This window comes from Oxyura jamaicensis, chromosome Z (assembly GCF_011077185.1).
Source record: "Oxyura jamaicensis isolate SHBP4307 breed ruddy duck chromosome Z, BPBGC_Ojam_1.0, whole genome shotgun sequence".
NCBI lineage: Eukaryota > Metazoa > Chordata > Aves > Anseriformes > Anatidae > Oxyura > Oxyura jamaicensis.
This window is the reverse complement of record NC_048926.1, coordinates 36,776,458-36,794,082: the sequence shown is the minus strand read 5'-3', so window position 1 is coordinate 36,794,082 and position 17,625 is coordinate 36,776,458. Positions and strand designations below refer to the sequence as shown.

General features: G+C 39.4%; 1 protein-coding gene across 5 annotated transcripts in view; it reads left to right on the top strand.

Moving 5' to 3' along the window:
• MLLT3 (MLLT3 super elongation complex subunit) overlaps positions 1–17,625 on the top strand; it is a 136,724-nt gene that overhangs the window by 93,659 nt on the left and 25,440 nt on the right. For all 5 annotated transcript variants that reach the window (XM_035310500.1, XM_035310498.1, XM_035310496.1 and 2 more), the window contains one exon: positions 4,843–5,451. In XM_035310500.1, the coding sequence (XP_035166391.1) occupies positions 4,843–5,451 (609 nt within the window). The remainder of the gene's footprint in view (positions 1–4,842; positions 5,452–17,625) is intronic.

The following is a 17,625-nucleotide window of genomic DNA, read 5'->3' as shown; positions in this document are numbered from 1 at the left end:
CCCCTTCCAGAGGAGATTCAAAGTGATAATGGATCACACTTTACAGCCGCAGTAGTACAAGACTGGGCAAAGGTGGAAGGGGGTATTTCACACCCCATACTACCCCCAAGCCAGTGGTACTGCTGAGAGAACAACTGGGTTGGTCAAGTGTTTTGCTAAAACTTACTAATCTGAATGGTATCTATGACTGTCTAATGCCATCTATCAGTTAAATAATAAATAGAGCCAAGATGGTTGACTGAAGATGAAAGCTTTTTGTCCTTCTGCCACAACTGTGCTACCAAAAGCAGGTGAAAAAACAGGGGATCACCCTAGAGTAGCTTTTATGCAGGCCAGCCTGTGCTGGTGAAAACGCCTCAGGTTGGAGTACAAATGGTACTAACTACACCCAAAAATCCCTATGCATGGAAAGCCAGAGGTTGCTCAGGAAAGGTGCACCAGATTCGCACCTGATGGATCTCACCATTTGTTGATCCTTCTGGTTGAATACAATTGAGCGTATTATCCCTGCTTTTGTGTTCGCAGAAATCCTGAGTGAACAGCACGTGGACAGCTGGAAAATGACAAATCAGCAGTTTGCATTGATAATACTATGCTTTACCCTGGCCTTAATGCAATGCCCTTTGGTTTGTAGCCAGAAAGACTCAGAATAGCCATGGTCCCAGGCTTATGTGAAATACACTAGGAGTATGGGACTATGGTCCATTAAAGAAAATTTAAACTTGGCCACTGTGGTTATGCATGGGGCTGAAGTGTATTCCAAACATGAGTGGGACTGGAGTAGAGAAAGATTGCTGCCCCTCCTGAGCGGAACAGCCAGAGAAGAAATTCAAATAAGGTGTAGAATGATCAGTGGATCTACGCATGAAAAGGTTACATGAAATAGTGTTCAGTGGTCGATCAGGCCCCAGAACAATTAAGTTTTGTGTCACTGAAAAGTGGGGTTGTTGATATAACTGTACTCTAGTAGAACCCGCTTTTGTGTCCTTGGCAAGAAGGGCGAATAGGACTTACATGTAGGTTTATACTCTCCATGGGCAAAGCACAAGACCCTTGGGACCATGCACTGCTCAAATACACTGCAAGCACTGGAACACCTCAAAGTAATGCAGACCTAAATCTCTCTAATTTTATGTGGAAACAAAATATGCTTAAAGGATGAACGGGGTTAGAGCACCTCTCTTTAGCTGGCTAGACTCTATGCCATGCCAGGAGAGAAAGTACAGATTGGCTGCAGGGTAATTAAAGGGTCTACTTATAGGCCAACTGGAATTTTGATTCTACCAAACCAGAAAAGAACAATTACGATAGTTATTGTGATAAATGATTGAGTCCCAGATAGGATTCTAATTAAAGTTTGTAATTTATTAAGTGAATAGAGGCAAGCAAACAGTGCTGGGTGTGTCGGGAGTCTCTGCTCCACCAAGACACACACCTGTTACATCAGGTGGCTGATTTTTATGCTCCTAGACTAATACATATTCATCACTATTCCTAGAAGAGGCAGGGTTATTATAATTAGTTCCTGGAATCCAAACCCTCTCCAGATGCATGTGTATCAGTCTCTGGTGGTCTTTCTGGGGGGTCTCTTGTGCTGAAGGCTCGTAGTCTTCCTCCCAGGCTTTGTCCTTCAGTCGTCCTTCAGCTCCCCCTTTCTCCTTATTTGGTGGATCTCTTTGCCGGATGTCAGAGGCTTGGGCAGCGTCCCATGCAAAAGTCTGCAGCTTCCTAAAAACTCCTTGGTCCTCTTATCTCCCAAACCCGAGTCTCAATGTTCGCCCTTCAAACCCTCTATTTACACAAATTGCTGGACCCTTCCGTTGCATGATACAAGAACTACATACACTAATCACTCTGTTTTTCTTAAATGGAAGGTTATATTTCATCATGCAGCCCTAGCATTGTTCCATACTGACACAAATCAAATTAACACATTTCACATTATAAAATAACAATCTAACTTGGATTGCTGGCATAATTTCAACTTTAGCAAACCTATAATTGAGTACTTTAATTTCTGATTAATAAACAAAATATAAGGAATACCTGTAAAACAGGGTGGCTGTGGATCCATGCTTTAGCTGGCTATAAAGAATAAATACTTGGAACTTCCTCCACAAATTTGTAAGTTTGTCTGTGGTAGCATTACAAAACAATTTCACCTTTTCTACATGAGAATGGGTTATAAAAAATGAGGACAAAGGTCAGCAGATTCCACTTCTGATAGGGAAAAGCAGAGACACCATAATAGGATGCCAAATTGAAAACAGCACTGAATGTGCAGTGGCTTCCCAGCTCACTATAGAAGATGCTGGGAGTAAGATCAAGCATGGCTTTGATCACGTACATGCCTCTCCCCATGGATGTGAATGTTGGTACACTTCAATTATATCTTGCTCAGTGCTCATAATGTGTTCCTGGACTAATTTTGAGACCCATTCCACCATGGCACTATAGTTCAAAATTGAAGTTAAACAGCTATTTGTACCAACTCGGCCTCCTATTGAGCAAACTACTCAAATCTTCCACAAGGGTCCTTACTTAATTGAAAACATGGGACAACGAGTTCTCTTTAACCCTAGCTGGTCTCTAAAGAGGGTAGAGCTAGCACTGCAGATTGAAATCTCAGAAATCAACTCAAAATCTGCCACCTTTTTGAGAACTATCCACACTGGCTGGTTGGCATGGTTACATGGACACTCTCTGAAACAATCTCTATGCATGCCATGAGATACCACTGAGTTATTTGGAACAGGATTAGGCATATTAAATAGCATAGATGCTAAGGCCCAAGATACCTGTCTGGATACAGAACAAAACATTTGTCGTTTTGAAACACATCCTGACAAAACTCCAGCAACTGTACTTGCATATGTTGGGAAAGGATGTGTTTTTATGAGAACCTGTTGTGACTCCGTAGTCACAGATAATACTACTGTAGATACAAGTAATCGCTATAATGTTTGTGTTTTTAACTTGGCCAAAATTCAAGGATGTGGTTTTAGTTACTCAGCTCCTGTTACTTCTTAACAATTGTTACAATTCAGCTCTATGCTAATTCATGACCTGCTGCCTACCCCTCTAGGAATCAGTCTCATCCTGGTGGGAAGACCCTGTCATTGTTTTATTAATACTCACTGTATTGTTTTTCATATTGACAATCTCTCTGTGTTAAACTCTGGATTATTGTGAAATACCTAACTCGTCTATGCATTTCCCATGTAATCGATAGTCTTCACTACAAGAACACATACTATGTCCTCAATTCCCTCTAAACACTGTGGAACTTGAGTGGCTATAGTCACGGGGTGGATTATGTGGAATAGTTGCTGGAGGTGACTTATTGAAGCTAAATGTATGTACACATCCTAAGAGAAGGTTCCACATTGAGGAAACTTCCAGGGTGAGTAGAGTCACTCAATCTCCACCTAAAAGTAACAAAATAGCATAAAAATGGCTCAAGAGAGTAAAATGTAGGGGAAGACAGTATTGCAGAGAAGTTGGAAGGATATTGCTGACTTCTGGGATCAATCGATGGGCTGAATCTCTCTTCTTACCCCGCCCCTGCCCTTCCCCACCCTATAGGGATACCTGTTGGGTGAGTTTCAAGCTCTTGGTTATATCAAATGCTTCCCTGGGAAACCTAACATTCTCTATAGAGTTGTTTTTTAAGTTAGCACCGGTGTAGTTAGTTGTGTTTGTCATATTCTTGGTATTTGCACATACTTTACTAGACTGAAAGTGTATTGCGCTACTTGTGCATCTGTGACTGCAATAATTCAGCATATTGAATGCAACCGGACTTAACAGTGCCAAATTGGGCCTCACTCGGAATCTAACCCCAGCCACCCCCAACACCTCTGATATCTGAAGACAAGCTGGAATGCAAGGGGGTTTAGGTCCTGCCAAACTTCCTTACCCTTTAATGCAACAGCTCCCCATACACTTAGCACACATTAGATCTGCTTTTTACATTAATCCATAGTGCCTGTATTTGACTCTTGGGACAATCCTTTTTCATGTTCACATCTCTTCAGAGACTTGTGGTTGATTATTTCCTGGAAGCTTGCATGCTGGGTTGATGCTTCTGCCCATTGTTAAGGCCTTCTCTTGTTTCGCCTGTCATACAGGACCTCCAAGTCATCATCCTCTCAGAAACCTGTCTCATTTGCAGCAGTTGAATTTAAAAATGCAATGGAATATTCAACATAGATAGCAGCAATAAATACAAAGAAGAAAACCCTTTTTGTAGAGGCTATCCATTAACGAACATTGACTGTGAAATGTTGCATGTCAAATCATGTCCACAATAGCCAGGCTGGACCCACAGTTACCATTTTTTATGAGAGAGGCTCTGACTAAAGCTGTAGAGGATATCATGGTCGGGAAGTCAAGCTGTGCCTAAAATGTCAGCAGGAGCATGTTTTGCACTGATCCTGAAGTAATTCTGTTAACAATGTATGGTACATATATGAATTTGTGATGGTTTTCTTTCTGCTATTTAATAGTCGTTGGTTAACATTTCCTAGACTATCTTTTTGTTTATCTTAAAATGTATCTTAAAGGCAGCATCTCATTCTTAAGAGATAAAAACGAACCATTTGAAATACCAACAAGCAGCAGTAACTGCTCATGTACCACCATTTTGTAACAGATAAATTGACCAAAATGATCGTTTCTGTATCTATTCCTGCATAATCATTTGCAGTTTCTAGTTTTAACCCTGCAGTTCAAAGTTTCTTATACGAATCCTATGTCCATATTGCATTTTTCTTTTGGACTTTATTGTTTGTTTGTTTGTTTTATGTTTCTTGAAGTAAAATTTTGCATTTCCTTCTGCAGGACCCAACTAAGCTTCTGAACACAAATAGCAGTAGCAGCAGTAGTAACAGTTTTTCAAAGCCCCACAAGTTAACAAAGGAGCACAAGGAAAAACCTTCTAAAGACTCGAAAGAACATAAAAGTGCCTTCAAAGAACCTTCCAGGGAACACAACAAATCTTCCAAAGAATCCTCTAAGAAACCCAAAGAAAACAAACCACTAAAAGATGAAAAAATAGTTCCTAAGATGGCCTTCAAGGAACCCAAGTCTATGTCCAAGGAGCCAAAATCTGAAAACACCACCATCCTTACCATTACCGGTGGACAACAGCAAGAAAAGAAGACCCTTACAAAAAGGCCCTCTGTTCTGGACTCTGATGAATCTTCTGCAAAAAAAAGAAAAAAAGGTGTGTCGGAGTCATTATTTAAAAGTTTTTCTAGTGCTCCACCACTGATTTTTACTTGCTCAGCTGATAAAAAACAAACAAAGGATAGATCTCAACTCAAGATGGGGAGAGTCAAAATTGAAAGCGATACACTGGAAAAGAAGACGCCTACTTTACCACCATTTGATGATATTGTAGATCCCAATGATTCTGACATGGAAGAGAACTTGTCTTCTAAATCTGAAGTAAGTGGTGCTTAGTTTTTCATGTGTGTTGAGTGTTTCCAGTCTGTGGGATTGTGCACCATATTGTATTTTCCCTTCCTCTTCTCTTGTCTATGGGCAAATTGTTCAAACTGAAGGATACTGACTGCTGGCTGCTTAAACTTACGTGTACACTGTTTCAATTGTTATTACCTGTTCAAGTCTACTCAATTTATAAATCTGCCAGCATTATGAGTAATGAGCATAGGGGAGATGGTTATAAATAATTATTACTTTTTTGATCTTGTTCTTTTTGAATTTCATGCTTTCTGTGAGTCTGAGGGAAATTGATTTAAATACTTGTATTTCACATGCTAGCTCTTTGTGTTCACGCATTGGAAAATAGAGTAAATTCAGGAAAGGGCTGCATTAATGTAGAGTGTTTGTTATCTTTCTGCTGAAAAGGGCAGTTCTCTAAATGATATCAGTTTTCTGAAGGAGTTCCTAGAATCTTCACTCTGATGAGTAGAATCTATCTAAATACAATAGGCTTACCCGACAAGAAATTATTTTTATGGAACTTTGATTTTCTGAAAATACTTCTATACCATGGCTGCCCATTTGTTTCAAGCAAAATTTTCTTTTGATGACTAGGGTTTAAATCATTCTCTTAATAGGCTTCCAGGAGCATCTTTCATAGACAGATGAATAGATAAGGGAAGAGGTAGGAAGAGAAGGCTTATTTGGTGCCTTCGTTTGTGCTTATGGCTAGAGGTAGTCAGCAGGATATAGAGGAATTCTTCCCAAATATGCTCATTCATCCATTCTTTCATTTTTCTGCTGTTTATTTGCCTCCATTACTGCCATTCAATTAATTGTCCTGCTTGCACTTTCTGGAACAGGCAATAAAAACCTGCTTTCAGGAGGTATCAACATTAGGGTTTTACATCATAAAAACCTATGATAGAGGGATAAAATCCTTACATTATTTCTAAATTGGCCTTTTAATGAGTGGCCACTAGCATATGCAACAGCAGTACAATTTCAAAGGTATGTAAAGTGACAGGCTCCTTTCTATAACACAGCACTGGTGAAGCTGTGGTTATGAAGTTGCCTTTAAACCTGAAAGTTTTCAAACATAACAGCCTTGGTGTAAATTGTATTTTAATGTTTTTAAGAAGCTGAATCTTCTGTTTTAAAGTTATGGCAGTACCCTACAACTCAGTACCTATTCTCAGCATAGCTAACCAATTAGCACAATGCTTGATTTCAGACTTCATATTCGTTGAAATACATGCTGTGTAAATGCACATACATTTCTACTGGAGCATTAGCTCTCCATTTTTTGTTTTTGTCTGGGATAGAGTTAATTTTCTTCCTAGTAGCTGGTATGGTGCTGCGTTTTAGATTTAGGATGGAATAATGCTGTTATGCACCAATGTTTTAGTTGTTGCAGAGTAGGAGTTCTCTACTACTTGTGCTACCCTGCCAGCAAGAACACTGGGGGTACGCAAGAAGCTGTGAGGGGACAGAACCAGAACAGCTGGCCCAAACTGGCCAAAGGGATATTCCACACCATACAATGCCAACCTCAACTATAAAACTGGGGCGCTGCTGCTCGGACGGGGGTCGGGGCATTGGTCAGTGTGTGGTGAGCAGTTGCATTCTGCATCACTTGCTTTGTATGTTCTATTATTATTATTATTATCTTCATTATCATTATTATTGTTATTATTTTCCCTTCCTTTTCTGTCATATTAAACTGTCTTTCATCTCAACCCATCAGGTTTTTTTTTAAGATTCTCTCTCCCATCCCACTGTGAACATATGGGTTAGAGTGAGTGAATGGCTGTGTCATGCTTATCTGGCTGCTGGGTTTAAACCACATAAAAAATAGTTGTGAGGAGAAATCTTTATTTCAGGGACTTTGGAGTTTTCTGGCCGTACCAAATATCTGTTGCCTCTGAATTTAGCTCATTAACTCATTTTTATAATATATCAGAAACCAGTTAAGAATTGGGACATGAATAAGCAGTGCTGGCATTCTTTTTTTTTTTTTTTTTTTTTTTAACAAATCACATGGAAGTTTGGATGAACTTGTCTTGCTTCTATTGATTGTATTCACCACAAGCTAAAACATCTTGTAAAAGTAAGTTTCTTTCTCTTGCTGGTCAGACCTGAGGGCTGAGAGCTACAGGTAGTCCAGGTTCAGTTCAAGTCACTTTTTAAGAAACATCTCTTAAAATAGAGGGAGCGGATGATTTTAAAGTGTCTCAAGTCAAACAAGTCAGTCAGAAGGTAAGCTTGGCTTAGCAGGAGTCTTTTTTTTTTAGAGCATAGGAAAAAAAGGAAAATATATGGACACTGGAAGCAAGGTGAAGCTAGACAGGAGGACTACAGAGATGCTGTTTGCCATTGTAGGGAGAAAATTCATGTGGCAAAAGCTCAGTTAAAGTTGAATTTGGCCAGTACTACAGTGGACAACAAAAAGGGCTTTCTTTAAGTATTTTAGCAGCAAAAGGAGGACAAGAGATGACACTGGTCCATAACTTGATGAGGCTGGTCACCTCACACATGCAGTCAGAGGCAAAGCAGAGACATCTAATGGCTTTGTTGTCTTTGTCTTTAACACAGGGTTATGGGCCCAACACAGGGTTGATGATGGGCCCTGAGTCCCCTGGAGCTCTGAAACTCCCAGCTGACCCTGAACTTCAGGGGATTTGCTGCTCCACCTGGCTGCATATACAGGGCAGGATGGGATTCATCCTAGGTTACTGAAAGAGCTGGCTGATGTCATCACAAGACATCTCTCAATTATTTTTCAACAGTCTTGGAAATCTGGAGATGTCCCAGTCAATTGAAGCTGGCAAGTGTTGTCCCAGTTTTCAAGAAGGGTGCAAAAGAAGACCCTGGTAATTACAGGCCTGTCACTCACTCTTCAGTGCCAGGGGAAATTATGGAGAAGATTGTTCTGGGAGTTACTGAAAAACACTTGAAAGACAATACAATCACTGGTCGTAAACAAAACAGATTCATGAGGGGAAATCCTGCTTAACAAACTTAATCTCCTTTTATGACAAGGTTACCTGTCTACTTCACCGAGGGAAGGCAAGGCCTTTCCAGCTCCTCGTGCTGCCCTGCCAGCGAGGAGCCTGGGGGTGCTCCAGGAGCTGTGAGGGGACACAGCCAGGACAGCTGGCCCAGGCTGGCCAGACGGGTGTCCCATACAATGCAACGGCATGCTCAGCGGTAACAGCTGGGGTAAAGAAGGAGGAAGGGGGGGATGTTCGGAGTGATGGAGTTTTGTCTCCACAAGAAACTGTTAGGCATGGCAGACCCTGCTTTCTTGGGTGTGGCTAAACACACTGCCTGGGAAGTAGCCAAACAATTCCTTGTCTGGCTTTGCTTGCGTACACGGCTTTTGCTTTGCCTGGTGAACTGTCCTCAACCCATGAGTTCTCACACTTTTACCTCTCTGATTCTCTCTCCCATCCCACCCGGGAAGAGTGAGCGAGCGGCTGTGCGGGGCTAAGCTGCCTGCCGGGTGATATCACAACCCAGGCTCAAGTGCCTGAGAGGAGGATTTTTCCTTCATAGGGTGACATGCCAGTGGCTCGTCCAGGCTCTGAACTACACTGTGCAACTTGGGCTCAAGTATTCATGCCAGTTAGCATGCCATTATTGCCTGGCAGGTAACTGAGGGAAAAAAAGGCAGGCACTACCCTGTGATGTCCTGCATCAGAACAGGTCAGCACCTGTTCTGAGCTCCTAATGCACTTATAAAGTTACAGCAGGAAACAGCAAATCTCATCTCTGCTTAATGATAAACTTTCTGCTCTTTTAAAATAACATTTCAACGTATGAGGTAATCACCATGTGTCGTTATTTCTCCGTGGTGTACCGCATACGCTGCTGTATGGGGCACTGATGTATGTATTCCACCTCTGGTTTTCTGTTGACTTTGGGTTGTTGTCAAGTGAAGTGTGTGTCCCAATTTTTCTTCGTGCAGCTTTGTTGAGTATTGCTTTTCAAATATGTTTGGGAGTTCAGCGTTGCTGATAGACTCAGTGTTCAAAACACTATGGGTCTTTATGAGTCACGTGGGCTAACAGAGCTATTCAGGAGCTTTAGTTTATTCAGTTAGAAATGGCCAAGGATTTGTTTTACTGGCTTTGCTGTAGTGTATAAAGCCGAGTAGGGAGTAAAAGCATGCTAGATTTATAGCTTTAATGAGGTGTATGAGTATTAGCAGAGTCCACTTGAAAAACTCCAAAGATTATGCTTTTAAATTCAATAACAGGATGTTTTAGTTGAAGAAAACTGTATGCTGCTTATGTGGGACAGTGTAGCAATGTGATAAAAATAAAATATTAAATGGAGTTGAGCTTGTTTTTGCTTTTTAATCATGAAATATAGTGATGATCTCATAATATTTAACTGAGCTGTACACGGAGTGGGGGAGATACAAAGCTTTGCTTCCAAGGTAGGTGTCTTCCATGGCCAGAGCTGCCCCTTCTGAACTGTAGAATCACAGCAGAAGGGATGCTGTCATATTTCTTCCATGTTTGTTACCAATTTTGAAAGGCTGGGTAGGGAGAAAAAATAGTGCTAAGCTCTGAATGAATCTGTGGCGGCAGAGTGGCACAAAGGAGATGAAGCTTAGATGTTGCTAATCTTCTCAGTACATTACCGGTTCCAGTGATCTGAATACCAACTCTTAAAATGCACTATGTATGAAAGCAGAGGTTTGTGGATGTTCTGGAGAGTGCATGTAGCTCTCTTTTATGAATTGCTGCCTCCAGACTGATTATGTTGCACATGATGAGTATTGTTTTTTTCTTCCTGCAATTACAGCATTGCCATTGGTAGTAGCAGCTTTTTGGCATGCTGAAGCCTATTGGGATACAAACTTAGAAATGCATGCTAGCAAATTGTGACAGCTCGAGGGTGAGGCATTTTGGTTTTTAATAGCATGGTACTTTAGCAAGCCATTTGCCTATAGTAAAAATCTTCTTAGGAAGTCCATTACAGAACAATGAATATATAGCAGTGCTCACATAGACTAGGGTCTTGTATATAATGAAGTGCTTGCATGTCTTAATGCAGTCTTAAAGTTGCAACATGAGTACCTTTTTAAAGTAATCCATAAAATACCACTTTGGATCTGGCATAAGATCTATTAATTTGACTATTACAAATGTGCAAGAATATCTGGAAAACCCCCATTGTCTTGTAAAACCTCCAGGTCCTTGTTAGCTGAACACTCCTGCTTTCTGCCAGGGCTGGGAGCCAAAGTAAGATCTCTTTCAGATAATACTTATTTTAAAGTAATAGCAGTGAACAAGAGCTCCATATAGAATTTTCATGTAATTAACCTATGTTTTCTGGGGAAAATAAATAGATAAATAAAAATGCTAGGTTTGAATTTTGTGTGTGAAACTGGGACTCTTAACATCATTAATGATGTTGAATACTGAGAACAGACGAGATATGTTTATACTGATCATGTCCTTATTTTCAGGCTGTGGATTGTGAATTTGCAAGCTGTCGTATTCTTAGAGTCTTTACTTTTTACTTGATGTTTTTATCCATTTTTTCTGCCACTATCAACCATTGCCGTGCATTTGTTTGCCTACGGCACTCCAGTGTGGATGAGGTAATTCAGTAGTCACAGGCAGGTGATAGCAGATAAAATACCGTACAGTCCAAAATACTTCCTTCCAGATCATCCTTCCAGAGAAATGGTGGCCTAAGATGGTCGATCCTCCAAAGAGAAACGGTAGAGACAGACAGCAGGCACAAGGACGCTGAATGGTCATCAGCATCTACTGTAGTATGAGGCCATTCAGCTGCTGTGCTGAGCCTATTTTCATTATCTATTACTATGGAGGGAAAATGTTTTTGCTTCACTCACAAAAGCTTAAGTGCATATTAAACTACTCTGTATGTGGTGAGATGAATCACTGCAGGATAAGGAAGCAGTGAGACCAACAGGCAGCGATGCTGTTGTAGCAGCAAGCTGGGATGTTGAGCTTTTGTTACTATGGTGTGTTTGGAATTCTCTGGCTTACAAAAATACTGCAGATTTAGAAATTAAACGGGAGAAATACTGTGTAGGTATGGTTAAATGTTCAGGTTACAACTGCAATTTTGCAAAAGTCGGGAAATATTGCATTCTTGAGGCAAAGTCACGTGTATTGCATTATTTTTTCAATTTTAGGAGGTGTCATATTTCAACACAGAAAACATGTGAATATCATTGTGTGTTATTAGGCTACTGATTTAGTCTTCAGTATTTGACCTTATTCACAAGAGTGGCTACATCTGTTTCAGTGGAGACCACTCATGTGGATTAACTCAACAATTTGCATAAATGCATTTTTGGACTGGGGCTTTGTTTTCCATCTTTTAGCCCCAGAAAATTCTATTAATACATTTGCCTGCAGCAAGTAAGGATTTCAACTGGGTATGTACAGTGCCAATATCTTAATTCTTCAGTGACATTGAAGACTATACGTTTGGACCAATAAAGTCATGACAGTTTTGCAGTGTAGAGATGATTGTGGCAGAAACACTATAGATTTCTTACTTTAATCATGATCATGTGAAATCTCCTTGGTGTAGATTTCATTGCTTTTAAGTTCCTTTATCTGCTTACATCTATTATGTTGTGATCTAGCGAAATGGCTTTATATAATAACCATAAAATCCAACACCTGTTAGTTACCAGCTGAAATAGTTTAACGTAGTCTACAACAGTTAGATCTATCTGAGGCTTTTATGCCCTTTTTTGATGTGGAACCACCAAGTTTACAGTTGTTTTCTTTGGCAAAAATGGCATGTACTTTTGAAAGTTTGCTGCCAAGCAGACTGTGAAATTCCTTAGATAATTCTCACAGCATTTCCCATTCAAAAACTTGCCATCTAGAGTGATGACTGATGTGATTTCTCCAGGACAGACCATAAAACACACAATGTAATTTTTATATTTTAAAGGCTTAGTAATCCTCTGGAGTGTAATTTTATCAGGGAGAATGAGGGCTGTCTGAACACACTGCTACTGTGGGTGGAGTATCTATCATGGATGTGTAGAATTAATGGCAATTTATTGCCTGCTGATGAGGTGACACCTTTCAGCAGTCCATGCTGTGGAGTCCTGGAGTTGTCTGAGGTGTCTGTGGTTGATACTGTACCTTGGAGGTGTCTTGGGGAGCTCTTCCTGAATGGTAAGGGATGCTTTAGGTGATCATCCGATGACTGCCTGAAATTGAAGGATGACAATTGTTCTGTATGTAATTGTTCTTCCAGTGTCGACATGTGCATGTGACCCTGGTATACAAAATAACTCAAAGCAGATGTAATCCAGCTGTGCTATTTCTTGCCCTTTGCATGGCTGCCTGTTTCTACATAGCAATAGTGCCCAGTCCTTCATCTCAAAATCAGACCGTGTTGAGCAGCGGTTGCTGTTCAGAGAACACGCCTGTAACTAATTCTGCCAATAAATTTCGCATTAGTCGAAGATAGCCATCCATCACCACACTGGCAACAGAAAAAACTGTCATTTGCTTGTTTTAAGAAGCGTTGGTGTGAATTTGGTTTAACTAAATTGTGTTGTCATACAGTGGTGCTGTCTTAGTCAGCTTAGTAATTTAAAACAGCAGATCAGCAGATGGTTTTGTAAAAAAAAAAAAAAAAGTTGTTGCAAGATGGATTTTTCTTCAAACTCATTCCTTTGAACAAATAAACAATTAACTTTGAGTAAAAAAAATCAGCTATGTTAATAATTCCCATAAAACCTATCTATTTCTGTTAAAAGCCAAGGTTTGTATCTCCCCTTGAAAATATAAATTACCTGGCCAGCTGAAATGCTTTGAGGACTTTGAAGACTTAAGTGAGGTGTCAAATGTTCCTGTCCAAGCAGCAACATCTCCTAACATTCAAAAATTTGTATTTAACTTTTTATTTTGCTAAAAATTTGCTTATTAATGGTGATTTTATCGCACTGAAAAATGATAGTCCTTGCATAGACGTGTAGGATAGCAAGACAGGGCTGCATAATTCTAGGGGAGTGTTTTTTTTTTTTTTTTTTTTTTTTTTTTTTTTTTTTTTTTTTAATGATCTTGACCCACTTTAGCTGTTTTTGTCGTATGTTTGAATCTCTGTGAAGGAATTGCTTACTGTAAACTAACTGCACTGCAAGCCACCTGGCAGAAGTGAAGGTAATGCTGTTCCATGTTGGAGAAGCTGATGCGTCAGGCAGCAGAGTTAGGAGGTAGGGATACATGGAGCAGTGAACCTGTCAGAATCTGCTCAGAGAATTTGTTTCACAACCTTGGAGCAATACAGGGGAATGTTTAAAGGAGGCTAATACATCCCAGGTCACCAGGAGAGCTGTATTTTCTAGCTGATGTTGACAGGCAGCACTTTTGGTGCCTGAGCACTCTTGAGGGAAGATCTGTCTGCGGATAGTGGATACCAGGAACAGCAGTAACTGAACCAATGGCATTGCCATTCCTTACTCTTATCAGGAGATTACATACGAGTCTGACCTGCGTGCTTTTAATGATTCACATTATCAGCTACAAAAGTGTTGTGCTTTAAACCATGGCAAAAAAAAGAGTAAATATGATAATTTTATTTTCTTCCATTGTATCCATATTTTTTGTTGCCCAATAATACCGTTTATTTAATACATTGTCATTTTATTCTATGGATGAAAAGGATGTGGTTTCAAGATGGTGCCTATTGCATAGCACCTTCCCTAAGGAGAATAAGATATGAGTGGGCCTGATTATCAGTCTAAAAAGATAGTCTGAATATTCTGGAGTACAGCAGTTCACAGGTTCAAGGCAGGAGACTGCAAAAGAGTAATAGCCACTCTTAGTGTTCTTGTTAACCTAAATGTGCTTTGGCAGAGGACCATGCGGAGTAGATAAAATTTTGCAAGGTAGATGTTACAGTTATAGCCAAAGAAAACAGGTGTGATGATTCAACTTTATTTATTTGTGCCAAATACAGTATTTTTGATCCTTTGAACATTGTGAAACTCCAGATTGATTGATAAGGGTTATAATACATGGAAAGAGACCTTAATTTAGCCAGTATTTTTAATAGTATAATAACTTCAGTTACCTGTATCAATTACAACTACATTACAATGCATTATAATGCTTTGAGTCAAACGTAGTTTAAAAATAATTTCTTTTAGAGATTTTATTTGTTTTTATCCTGTGGTATTAACTTATTACTTCTTATGCAACAACTGCAAAGTTATCTCTACTAACAGAGCTGATATCACAGCGTCAGAAATCCGTTCTAAGTCTGCTAAGTAGACTTAGTGTTGAGGAGCTTTAAATGAGCATTTTTTTGTATTAATTGGTAGAAATACATTTGTAGGCAAGAATACAGCACACAGATGTCAGCTGTAAATAGTAAGAGACTAGTGAAAATATGGCAATCTGTTCTGTGTTCTCAGAGAATCAGCACTGCACAGTACGATGTGTTTGTAATATGCATAAACTTTTGTGACTTTTGTGAAAGCCATTACACAAATGCATACTAATATTAGCATAGAGCGAGTGCTTAGGAACCATACTGACAGATGCTTCAAAAATATCTATAGAGAAAAACGTTCATGTGTCATTCTGTTGGCAACCACAGCATTGGCATCTGAAAATTATTGTTCACTCTACGGTATTACAAGCCTGGCTAAAAAATACCAAGCTCTGAAAATGGTTTGCAGGGCTTTAATTTGTTCTAGCACTTGAGATTTTTTAATTACAAAGCTCTTTGTATTTTTCCGTACAGCTTTTCACTGAAACTGGAGGGTACAGAAATGAAACCTGAGATTTTAATGTAATTACTTAAATCCCAGGAATCACGTTAGAGCAAACACGAGATATAACAAACCTCCCTGTAAAAACTGTCAGGGCCAACACTTCTGTCATTTAAGAGCTGCATCATTGGTACTCTGTGTGAAATTTTGAAAATAACTTTTTTTTTTTTTTTTTTTTTTTTTTTCTGGAACATTGGGTCAGGAGCCAGTGGTCTACAATAGCAAAGATGGTGTGCAGGGACTCCACTGCAGCAGTTTAGAAGAAACGCAAGAGAAGCTTTTTTTCTTTTTTCTTTTTTTTTTTTTGTTTTATTTTTTTTCCTCAGATATTTAGATCTATTTTTGCTTGATGTGTATGGTTTTCACAGATTTCTGCACACTGAATATTTAGAGTAGGGTTGTGCTGGGAGCACTGCAGAGTTTGAGCTACATAAGAAGAGAGAGGAACTACGGTGAATTTGCAAAGTCTGTGAGTACCTGCTGGGAAGACCCGCTCTTTAATGGTATGGAAATGTGCCGTAGTGCAGAATAACATCCATAAAAGAAGTTTTACAAGTAGTCAGATGGCTCTCCAGCTGTTTCTTTGTTAATAGCAGCACATTGATTTCTAATACTAGGACCTTAAATCTGGGAGAATTTAGATGAACAGCTTCCTTATAGCACCAAAGGTGAGGACAAACTGTCCTTTTACTCTCCCAGATAGTGAACTGAGACTGCAACAACATCTGCCCTTCTCAGCACTGCTAAGTAAAATAAGGCACAGCACTTTGTGGATAGTGTGTGTGAAAGTTTTTAAAAGAAAACTAAAAGAGTTGTAAAGTCAAACTCCCAGAAAATCAATACCTGAATATTGCTTGTTGGCTTGGTTTGTCCTTTCCACATCTACAAGAGTACATAAACACAGTCATCATTCTCTCTCCACAAGGCTTTTGTACCACTGAGATTACAAGAGACAGAAAATTCATTGAAAAAGTAATTTACTTAGCATATCTTCATCTTGCAATTTTTTCTTTTGTTTGGATATGTTTTTTCTTTAATGCATAATTCAGACATTGAACACCACACAGAGCTGTTAACTTCCCCTTATTGTGCTGCTCATACTGTATTAATGCTTCAGAAATATTAATGTCCTTCCACACGCTTCTAGGGAAATGTGGTCCAGATAACACAGATTTTAGTTCCAATTTTGAGATGGCAAAGACTTGATGTAACCCTTTCTTTGACAGCTGTGCCTTCACCTTTAGAACAGTGTTCTCATTCTTCTTGGTACAGGATCAATTTAATTAACAAATAACCTATCAATTGTTAAAAAAAATTCTTTGAAACAGGACCGTAAATAATTACAGCAGCTAATTGTATCAATAACCTAAGTCACATTTCTGCCAAATGACTATTTTAACATGTAAGAAAAATCCTCAAGAAAATACACATCTGTTTGCATTTGTATTTGTTGTAATTAATAAAAAGTAATCCAGAAACCATACATCCATATGCATTTGCATTTAGGCACATATATTTTTTACGTGAATAATATGCTAATATCAATAGAGGTTCAGTGGTTATGTAAGCTGTATGTTAGTTTTTGTTGTGAGAGATAACTTCTTTGTTTTTGTGAGAGATAACCATTTTTGTTCCCCACACCTCTCAAAAATAAATGGTATGACATTTCCTGTTAAAATTTTGCATCTTCTTAGTTTTAAGCTACTTTTCTCAATATTGTGTTTTTTTCCTTAACATCGTAGTTAGGAATAATTTTTTCCACTTCTATAAGAAAACGATCATTTAATTTAATTCATTTATTTATTTATTTTTGCTCAGTACTTCTGTTTTTCCCTCATGTCTGTGAGCTTGCAGTCTGTAAGCTAGCTTTCCGCAATGGTTAAAAAGGAGCAGTTTTACCCTGCCTTGGAGGTTAATTGCCAGTGCAGCTGCTGGAGCCGCGATGTGGTGGCACAGAAGTTGGCAGGCGCAGGCAGCTCATTTCCAACTCAGAGCATTGAAGACACGGAAGTGGTGTCTTCCCGTGGCAGAGGCACATGTGGTCTCTTGGTGGTTGAGGTGGGGTTGTTCTCTGTTTGTGTTTGTTGATACAGGTAGGTTGGGTTTCTCTCCTGAAAGCCAAGGCGGTGGTTGATGACAGGGGACTTCAGAAGCAGCAGAAGACTTAAATACAGGAACTCTGTTAGAAAAAGGCTTGTCCTACGGCACATGTTCCTTTTTCCTGAGAAGCTAACTTCTGACAAAGTGGAAGTAGAAATAATACCCAACTGTAAGCGGTTTTAAGTGGGTAGACTTTTCAGTACGTACAGCACAGGGAAACCTCAATCTTTAGACTGCTGTGCCTAAAACCAGAAAACATGTAGGCAAGCTGATAGGAAGTG